The 10716-nt window shown below is 36.7% G+C and overlaps 1 protein-coding gene across 4 annotated transcripts; it reads left to right on the top strand.

Moving 5' to 3' along the window:
- Window positions 1–332: 332 nt before the first annotated feature.
- atf7b (activating transcription factor 7b) lies at window positions 333–10713 on the top strand. Of its 4 annotated transcripts, none has more exons than XM_048199342.1 (12): window positions 333–486; window positions 1818–1893; window positions 2338–2434; window positions 3117–3247; window positions 3355–3513; window positions 3617–3771; window positions 5264–5357; window positions 6032–6151; window positions 6336–6431; window positions 6652–6840; window positions 8407–8509; window positions 8595–10713. In XM_048199342.1, exons 2-12 carry the CDS (start codon window positions 1846–1848, stop codon window positions 8780–8782), a joined length of 1380 nt encoding a protein of 459 aa, XP_048055299.1. In that variant the 5' UTR covers window positions 333–486; window positions 1818–1845; the 3' UTR covers window positions 8783–10713. The 4 variants fall into 4 exon arrangements, with proteins under 4 accessions (XP_048055299.1, XP_048055302.1, XP_048055301.1 ...); XM_048199344.1 differs by lacking the exon at window positions 333–486 and adding an exon at window positions 502–525; XM_048199343.1 differs by lacking the exon at window positions 333–486 and adding an exon at window positions 536–1468.
- Window positions 10714–10716: the final 3 nt, after the last annotated feature.

Genomic DNA, 10716 nt, shown 5'->3' with positions numbered 1-10716 from the left:
TCCAAATTATGATAACCGAATAGAAATCATCTACACATTCATTTTGGTGTATTTACACTGGTTCATTTTATAATAATAAATCGCCGTACATAAATTGACGGTATTGAATTGGGTTTAGAATATGTGAGTGAACATTTGATTGCAATTCTTTGGGGAAATGATTTAAATATAAATCTACAAGTAATGGTTATCATTCCATGATCTGCTTAAAAAGAGCTATATTAAGAGCTTTATTACATCGGTAATGCCCTGTTTTTATTTATTTATTGCGTCATTTGACGTGCTGGTTGTGCAGCACAGACATGCGTAAACTAGAGCACTGGATTTTTCATCACCGCTCCAAATCTGTTACGTAACGACTTTAATCTGGTTTGAGTATTACCTCAACATATCGCGAGATTTACATCTTGTGAGCTAGCTGGATGAAGGAGTTCCAAAGGTGGGAACGCGGAGAGAGAGGGAACGAGCGAGAGAGGGAGGAGCAGGGTAAGTTTGTAAACACTGAAATCCTTGGCTGAGGAACAGGTGACACGCAACACATTCGGATTACCTTATGCATTACAATTAGTGATTTCAAGTGTAGCGGCGCTGGTCTCGCGAATGGTGGAGGTGTCATGAGCACCGTGTGCACGAGACGCGACACAATTAGAACACTCCCATTAGAATCAACGACATCTTCGCGCGCTCGCATTGTAGCTTCGTTTAATATAATGAGTGTTCTTGTTTTGTCCCTTCGCGTCGATCGCTTGCAGTGTAAATGGGGTGTTACAGCCTGTTGGCTCATGTGTGATTAGCATTAGCCAGTTAGCTTTAGTGATGGGAAGTCCGACTGGTTTTTGCGAATCGGTTCTTTTGAACAGTTCGTTTCAAAGAACCGATTAAAGGGATTCAGCTATTCTGTTCGCCATCATGTAATTGCGTCATCCCGTAGTCACTAATTTTGTCAATTTTGATCATATTAATAATTATTAATAAGTTTATTGTTATGTAATGTGTCTTATTTCAGTTGGTGTTTAAAAACAAAGCCATTTATAACTTTAATTTGCTACTGCAGTAAAAAAAACCTTCTTTTTAAGCTGTCAAGTCATAAACATATTTGCAGTACATTTTAATCGTGACATTTCTGCTATTCAGCTATTAAAGTAATTGACATTGCTCTTAATGTCAGCTCACTCATCGGCTGACTGATTCAGTCCGATTTGTGGATGAATCGCTCGGTCTGTTTTTTTTTTTTTGTATTTGTGTATTGAAAAGATCCGATTCAAAAGAACGATTCGTTCACAAATTGAACATCGCTAAGAACCATTTAAACGAAACACAAGGCGCGCTAGGAGTTGCGACAAACCCTCCGACATGTTATCGAGTGGTTAACATGGTTGTTGTGGCTTTATTAAATACTAATGGGGATTAATTTTACTGTGGAGACCTTTCTGAAAATGCTTAGAGAGGAAACGCATGCTAGCTAGCGGTATGTGTGAGTGTTACAAAGATACTGTGTTGATGCTGGGTTAATTTAGCGGAAATGTTCTTTAAACAGAGATGATCTCAGACAATAGTCAAATGAAAGCGTCTTATCATGTAATCATCATGCACATTATGCAATCAGTTGAACCCAGCAGGCCTCTGTGCAGCAATGAAGTATGGATTCCTGTCATCTGTCAAGACTGTACAACATTTCAAATCGAAAGTTTAGGAGGAATTCATATTTTAAAAAGGGGTTTTATCTGCAAATTGAGATGAAATTAATAGAAATTACTCTTTTATAAAGTCTGGATCTCATAGAAAAATCATATCTGTTCTCTCTGGATGGTCTTTAGAAGTAACACAGGAAGTAGTTGATCTAAAATGGGAGACGATCGACCTTTTGTCTGCACTGCCCCAGGCTGTGGACAGGTAAGAGCTATTTTCCTTTGATACTCTTAAATTCTCATTTTCATGTCTTTCTTGTCCCACTGTGTACAGCATATGTGCAGTCCGGATCCTTTAGTTCAAGCGTTTAAGATTTTGGGAGCCCAAATATGAAGGGTTCTTCAGTTTCTTTTACGCCCACTAATCTTGGTGACAGAAGCAGATTGTTGCCCAAAACTTTTATTCTGAAATCACACCAGCTGTTTTAATCCCTGCTTCCACTGGGCAACTGTAAGAGGCTCCCATAGCACTGCATAACTGGATAACATAAGCCGTCATCAAAACAACAGATGGCCTGTTATCATCCTCTGCTTCTCTGTCTCTAGCGTCAATCTGATTTGAATTAGGACCTTGAATGAGATACAAATTGACTGAAAAAATTGCTGTGGGTTTATGCATGTGTCTTTGTCAATGTTTCTTTCACGTCAGAGGTTCACCAATGAGGACCATTTGGCAGTGCACAAACATAAGCATGAGATGACGCTGAAGTTTGGACAAGCCAGAACAGATACAGTTATTATAGCAGGTTTGTGTCCCCACAAATATGAATTTCTGTCATTCTGTTTGTTCAGTGTGTGTTGTGGTTAGAGTAAGTTGTGTTAAGGCCTGTTCACACCAAGAATGATAACTATAAAGATAAGTGTGCCCACACCAACGCACAATAACATTGTGTTTATTATATTATTATTCAGGTGGATTCTGATTGGCTGTCAATGGTTTTAATCATTAATCCACTGGAAAACATTATGAAAGTGATTCCAATTGTGTCCTTTTTTAGAATTTACTGGCATCTTGATGTTTCAATCCAGCATTTTTTCTATGAGATATCCCAAAATTCACATAAAAATTGGTGGATGGAAACATAGCTAAACAATGGGCCTTATTTTTTCTATAAATCATTATTCGCTTGTTAAGCTGTGTATATGCTTTTGTATATAACGTAATACACTTGATTTTGATTACAAAATAATAGTAATTAAGCAGTATCGCACAATCAATCATGCTGTTGTACTAAATTTGAGTCTGGTTGTGATTTGGTTGTTAAATTTTAAAGAAACTTGCGTTTCCAACAAAATTTGATGTATATTTCTTCTCCGCCAACAACACAGCAATTAGCATTTGTTGGCATTGTTAGTATTTGGTGCTAATACTGTGTGTGTGTGTGTGTGTGTGTGTGTGTGTGTGTGTGTGTGTGTGTGTGTGTGCAGATCAGACACCCACTCCCACCCGATTTCTTAAGAATTGTGAGGAGGTGGGTTTGTTTAGTGAGCTGGCTGGCTCCTTTGAGCAAGATCTTCGCAAAACACAGGAGGAGGAGGAGAGAAGAATTAAGGGCACGGTAAGATTTCAAATAAGGAATGTTTTAAGTATTAAAGGTTATCAACTTATATGCTTTGTATGACAATTTTCTGAATGAGCTTGATATCTTGAATCTTGCTCTCAAAGCTTCCAGCTCTACAGACGCCTACAGAGGTTAAAGAGAGGGAGGGGCCTCTTGAAATTGACTCCTCCCCTCCAGACAGCCCTGACTCCACCTCCAGCATGACAAACAGCAAAGATGCAGTTGCCATGGCAAAGGAGCCTATTGCCTTGAGGAAAGCTAAGGTGAATTTGAATTTGCGACAAGACGGATTATAGTATTTACAGTGCAAGGTTTGGGTTTTTTCTAGTGCAGCATATAATATTGTCATGTAACTCACTTTTACAGGATGTTCCTCCACGAACTGCAGCAAGTTCCACCCCTACACCAACCATAGTGCGCCCAGGCTCGCTCCCACTTCACCAAGGATTCGACTCCATGAACCCAACTCAGCCTTCTCCCACCTCTGTTATCACCAGGACCCCTCCGTCAAACAGACTCAGGTACATACTAGTTCACCTCATGTTTAAAAGGTTGCTGTCAAGATTCCCTGATTAAATTTGAGTACTCAATTTTAAAAAATCCTCGATTGCAATTTGCCCGTGTCGATTAATGGCAAAATACCGGAAGTGGTGAATTCCATGGACGAGAATCCAATAAAGGGTTCGTTCACCCAAAAATGAAAATTCTGTCATTAATTGCTCACCCTCATGTCATTCCAAACCTGTAAGACCTTTGTTCATCTTTGGAACACAAATTAAGATATTTTTGATTAAATCCAAGAGCTCTCTGACCCCTCCAAAGACAGCAATTTAATTACAACTTTTAAGGCCCAGAAAGGTAGTAAAGACATCATTAAAATAGTCTATGTGACTACAGTGGTTCAACTTTAATTTTATGAAGCGACCGTAGGGCTGCATGATATATTGTTTTAGCATCGATATCATGATGTGCAAATCAAGTATAGGGATCGTTTGATCTGTATGGACCAAGCACCATGGTTTGAGTGAAAGAAGACACGCACACACAGAGCAGCGTGCAAACACCGAATTCCGTTCTCTTTCACATCTATTTGTGCTTGAACGAACACATACACGCAAAATTATGTAAAAATGCCGTCTCTGTGAGTATTCTTATTAACACAGTTACTTATAGTGATGCTTAAAGTGACAGCAGCCTAATATTCCTGCTGCTGTCTGTCATTTAATGTTAATCAAATAACAAAAATAATCTTTAGCAAAGATTAATTATATTTAATATATACAGTGAAGACTATTCAGTGTTACATTTGATTCAATTTCTGTACTTGAATACTGTTGGACTTACTAAAACATAAAGCACTGTTTATTTAATTTGTATCTTTGTTCTTTTATATTTATCTATGCTTGTACAGATTCACTCCCCTACAAAATCATACCAATCATTCTAGAATGATTAATTCTGTCCAAATAGAGCTATTTAAGTCATCTGGTGAAATTTTAATTTCACAATGTAATTTATGCAGATAAACAAAATAGTGTTATTGAACAGTGTTGTTCAATAAAACTGTATGATTATTTGCTTTTGATACTTTATTTGAACCAATTATTATTGCCTCATTGTTATCATACCTATGTATTTTAAGTAATTTTAATGGTTATTGTTCACTTAGGTCTATTTTTATTACTGCAAAAAAAAAAAAAAAAAATCCAGTTACTCGATTGATCATCAAAATAATCAACTGATTACTGGTTTACCAAAATAATCGTTTATGGCTGCACTGGTTGTGTCTTCTTTTCATGTATTTTGGGTGTTCATCCACTCAAATAAATAGCAAGCCTGAGTTTTTGATAGGTTGTGTTGGTCCTCAGCAGTGGAGCAGATTTACTTCTTTGAGCTGAAACTTTTTTTTTTTAATTTGCATGAGTCATTTCAGTGTTGTTCACACCTCTGATTCCTCACCCTGTGTGTGGGGAAAAATGTCCTAAAATAGTACCTCTATAACTCTCTTTTCAGCTCACCGTCTGGTTCTTTTCCTATGCTGATGCAGCTTCCAAATGGTCAGACTGTTCCTCTGCTGCCCAGTCCAGGGCAGACTTCAGTCATATCGGTATGGCCATCTCACATACGTATGATTATTAATCCGTTATTGAATTAGTCAGCTAGTTATTATGCACTTTGTTTCAATATCTTCAATAAATATAACCTTCGATAAATTTCAAGACAACTACTTCAAGATAATTGCCTTCAAATACTACCTTCTGTAAGCAATGTTCATGTTTTTTACATAACCTGTAGTTCTGTGTTTTGTGTGAAATATAAAAATATGAAATATAAAATACAATTTTTATATATTTTTTGTCTTCTTTTTTCAATAAAGTTGTAGTTATTTAGCTAATATTTGTGGAATATGTTACTCTTGTGAAGGAATGTATGTTCTTGCACTCTGCGCTATTTTTTTAGCAGCTTCTTGCACCATCAGCATGTTAAAAATAAGTTCAACATTTATGCATTCTGTTGCACTCTGTCCAGCTGTTTTTGAATGCAAGAATACATCCCATGTGAATTAAATCAGTCATTTTGTTGACCCTAAATCAGTCATTTTAATTATACAATCTTTTTTATACCACTGACTTGTCAATTATGAAAATATATACATATCTACTTGTGAAAATAATAATTGATTTGACTGTATATGAGAACATTTTCAGCAATATGACCCTCAAAACAAGTACGTATCTTTTTTGTAAACTTGTGTTGCTATGTGTGTGTGTGTATATATAGCTTGCCAGATCATCAAACACAGTGCCCAATATCCCAGGGATTCCAGGCCCTCCTATTGGTGGAAGCAGCAGTGGCTCCTCCTCTCCGTCTGGATACAGTACACACTCTGATGCCAAGACGGTGAGAATGAGCACATGTACACCTACGCTAGCACATGTAGTGTTTACATAGGTATAAGTGCTTAACAACGGGCTTATTATGTAACGATTAACTTACTACACAAATGTAACACACAGGTTTTGAGCGTTAATTTACACGCTGTGGTGTTTCCTTGTGTTTGTGTATGGGATCTGTCTCCATCTAGAGGCTAAAAGCAGCACTATCTCAGCAGAGTCCTAGTGGACCAGCACCAATACAAAAAACAGATCACACTGAGACACCATCACCTGCTCAACCACAGGTGCTCACAGACACCTCATACCTGTGTTACATATATGCTAGTATTTGCCTGTTCTTATTGAGTAGCGTTTGTGACGTATAAAAATAGTTCAATTAATGGGTTAAAATGGGATATATTATAGTAAATAAGCTCAACTAAAGCATTATGTCAGTATACACTATAACAGCTGACATATGCTTAAGTTCTGAATGTATCTGACAGCCCAAGCAATATTTTGTAGGTATCCCCTGCTCCCCCAAAAGGTGGCCGTAGACGACGGGGGGCAGATATTGAACCGGACGAGCGCAGGCGCCGTTTTCTTGAACGGAACAGAGCCGCTGCTTCCCGTTGCCGGCAAAAACGGAAAGTGTGGGTTAGTGCCCTGGAGAAACGCGCCGAGGAGTTAGCTACTGCTAACGTCACGCTCACTGTGAGTCATACAGACAGAGTGAAAAAGATATAGGAAATAAGATGATTTTTGATTCATTATGAATGATGTTGTTGAAATGTACACTATAGTTGAAAAAGCAATACTTTTATCTAGAAAAGGATATGTTATATTGATCAAAAGCGACAAAGACTTTTGGGTAACACTTTATTTTAAGGTGACGTAGTTACATGTTACTACTTGTACATAATATATTAATAGCAGTAAATTATGCATAATTACCAGTAACTAATCTTAAACCTAACCATCACTCTATAGTAAGTACATGTAGTTAGTTAGTATTACTCAGTACTTATCAGAGTAATTACAATGTAACTACATCACCTTAAAATAAAGTATAACCTAATTTTGTACTGTTAACAAAATTTCTATTCCAAATAAATGCTGTTCTTGAAAAGAATCCTGACAAAAATGTTGCACAGTTTCCACAAAGATATTAAACAACAAATTTCAACTGTGATAATATTATGAAATGTTTCTTGAGCAGCAAATCAGCATATTAGAATGATTTCTGAAGGGTCATGTGACACTGAAGACTGGAGTTATGATGCTAAAAATTCAGCTTTGCCATCACAGGAATACATTACATTTTCAAATAAATTAAAATTAAACTTTTTAATAATATAATTTTCAGTGTTGGGGGTAACGCATTACAAGTAACTTGAGTTATGTAATCAGATTACTTTTCCAAGTAACTAGTAAAGTAGCGCATTACTTTTTCAATTTACAACAAAATATTTGAGTTACTTTTTCGCATTTATTGACTGACACCTCTCCTGTCTGCATGTTGAGAGAAATAAAGTGCAGAGGTGTTGTGTGTGTGCTGTGTAAACATGATTATTGTAGTTCTAGACTAAATGTGAACATGCATTTACTCATCTCACTTGCACGAAAGCATTCAGTATTCCTCAAAAGGAATAAAAACAGAGAAGTGTAATCTCAGAATTTTATGCAAACCTGTAATAATTAACTATATTAAATTACACAAATATACTTTGGTTAATAAAGTGAGATTAAATACAATGTCTTTGCTGCTGACCTTCAGTTATCCAATTCAACCATATAAGAGTGTTGAACTTCCTTCTCCTGTATCCTATTCTTCTTTAATCCAGAATGGCAGCACAGCTGAAAGGTTTGTTTGAGCTGCACCCTCTTCTGTATAGCCATAACATTTGCATTTCCTTCAGCCTGAAGCTTATTTATTTCACTTTTGGAGTGAAAGGGCCGTAACATTTGCAAGCAAGCCCAGCCTAGGTGAGAAAAAGTAACGCAAAAGTAATGTAAAACATTACTTTTCATAAAAAGTAACTAAGTAACGCAATTAATTACTTTTTTAGGGAGTAACGCAATATTGCAATGCATTACTTTTAAAAGTAACTTTCCCCAACACTGATAATATTTCACAACATCACTGTTTTTTGCAGACTTGGAGAGCATAAGAAAGATCTCTTTTAAAGAAACATTAACTTTTTTTTGAATGGTATAGTTATATTTTTGATCATGCCATTGGTTGAGCCAATGTTGCTGTTGTATACATGTACTCGACAGGGTGAAGTGTCCCATTTGAGGACTGAGGTGACCCGCCTGAAGGAGCTGCTGTTGGCCCATAAGGACTGCCCTGTTACTGCCATGCAGAAAAAAGCATATCTCGGTAAGATCCGCCCACATAATTTTCTTTACATGTCATAAATCCTTCATCCGTAGCATTCATCCTTCCTCCATTTCTCTCTCTTTAGCTGCAGGAGTAGATGAGAGTTCGGTGTCGGCGTTGGTGATGCCCGTGTCAGTCCCGGCTCCGGTGTCTGTTAACGGTCTAAGCGTGCGTGCGGCGGAGGCAGTTGCTGTTTTAGCGGGAATGGGCTCGGGTCAGTGGAGTAGCACGTCTGGAGATGCTTCCTCCCAATCACAGCCCACATCCAGATGATGAGCATGTCTATCAGCCAATAAGAACTAAATATACTTTGAGGCTTTCAAAGGAGCGAATCCCCATTTTCCCCTTCAAAACTCTCAGTCACGGTGTGTTTGTAAATTCTCTCATGTGACAAATGGGAACCAATGTTATCCTGCTCACCCGTAGCCTATCACAGACTCTCCCCGGGCGATCGTGGCGACATCATAGAACGCCCCTGTCAGACTGCACAGACTAGGAAGCACCGCAGTGGAAATGAATTCTCTTCTGTCATCTCTATAAAATACACCTTTACCTGAACTTGTATAGATATTCTCACTAATGCATTCAATTGATATTTGTCTCGTTTGCAGATATTTCTAATTATTTTGCATTTTATTCAATGGTTTTTCTAATATAATGATTCGTTGCATGATTCTGGCCACATTAGAAAGATGATTATTACACTATGCAGATAAGTTTAACACCTTCTTTCTCAGTCTCTCTTGGTGACGCTTTCTCACACTTACTCACTCTCACCATTTCCTTTTCTCTCTCTTCCACTCTGTCTTAAATTTATTGTCGTATCTAAAGTAATTTCTCTCAGGTCTGTGCTTCTGTGGCTGTTTTGGTGAAGATCGTGTCTCACATTAGCGTAACCTGGCACCGCAGAATGGACTCGCAAAAGCTTAAGAATGGAGAGAAAATATATTTTTATATTTGAATATCATGATTATCGGTTTGTCTGCATTTTGCAATATAATATGGATGTAACGGGTAGCGTAACCACGTGGACATGTTTTAGATCAGTGCGATTATGATATGCTCTGCTGAATTATAGGTATCTTTAACCAAAATGCATAAATCCTTTTACATTAGAGGTTAGACCCCAAAGTTTAAGTGCATCTGGTCTCATAACAGGGAACACGCGCACACAAAAACTCACACGTAGTGACTCTTGTGCTTGCCTTTTGTGAATGTACAGTAGTTAACTAACCCAGCTATGAATGTGAAGTCTTGTTTCAAAATGGTTGAAATGCTTTTGAGCAAAGTTGAGTTTTAGAAAGGTGTTATAGAAATAAAACATTATTTCTTTTTTGGGGCCTGAAAGACTGAAAGCCACCCTGAATGAATTTCATCTGGTGCGCATAACTAACATGTATCTTAAGTTGTATTTTATTGAACCGTTCACGCCTGATCACTTTTTCAGTAGGAGAATCTGCATTAGTTTAAACATGGCTTTTTTTTTTAAATCAAAACCATTGCAATTTTTATTTTTTTTAAACCAACTTGGAATAACTTTTTTTTTTTTTTTTTTTTTTTTAGATTTTTAAAAAAAAAATATGGAAGCTCATTTATGTACATAAGAAAAAAATCATAAATTGCTATCATTATTGTGACAATTATGACATAAAAGTTGAAATTATGATATACAAAGTCATAATTTTGAGATAAAAAGTATTACTTAAATATTACTTAACTCATAATTCTAAATTATGACACAATTAAAATTGACAAAAAACCTGTCATAAATGACTTTATCTCATAATTTTGACTTTTTAATCTTATAATTATGATTTACTGAAGCATGACTTTTTTTCTTATGTTGAGGAATCGGGCTTCGATAGGTTTTGGACAAATGCATATGTTTTCCTCTCATAATGTGTTTTGATTAGATGGTATGTAGACTATTTACATATTATTTTAATGATCCAACCAGCCATATCAGTTTCTGTCATTGACATTTTTTTTGCATCTGGATTTATCATATTTGGATGTAGAACGTACTGCTTTCCACAGTGTGTATTACTCGCTGATCCCAAATTGTGTAATGTGTCGGTGAAGCCCTTAAACAAGAGCTGTAAATATGAAATTAGTGTCAGCATACAAACATTGCTTACTGTATGATATTGACTAACTGATACGGTCCTTAAGATATGTTATAATTAAACATTGATAGAACTCTAGCC

The sequence above is a fragment of the Megalobrama amblycephala genome, linkage group LG8, assembly GCF_018812025.1.
Source record: "Megalobrama amblycephala isolate DHTTF-2021 linkage group LG8, ASM1881202v1, whole genome shotgun sequence".
Taxonomy (NCBI): Eukaryota; Metazoa; Chordata; class Actinopteri; order Cypriniformes; family Xenocyprididae; genus Megalobrama; species Megalobrama amblycephala.
This window is presented reverse-complemented; position numbering and strand designations above follow the sequence as displayed.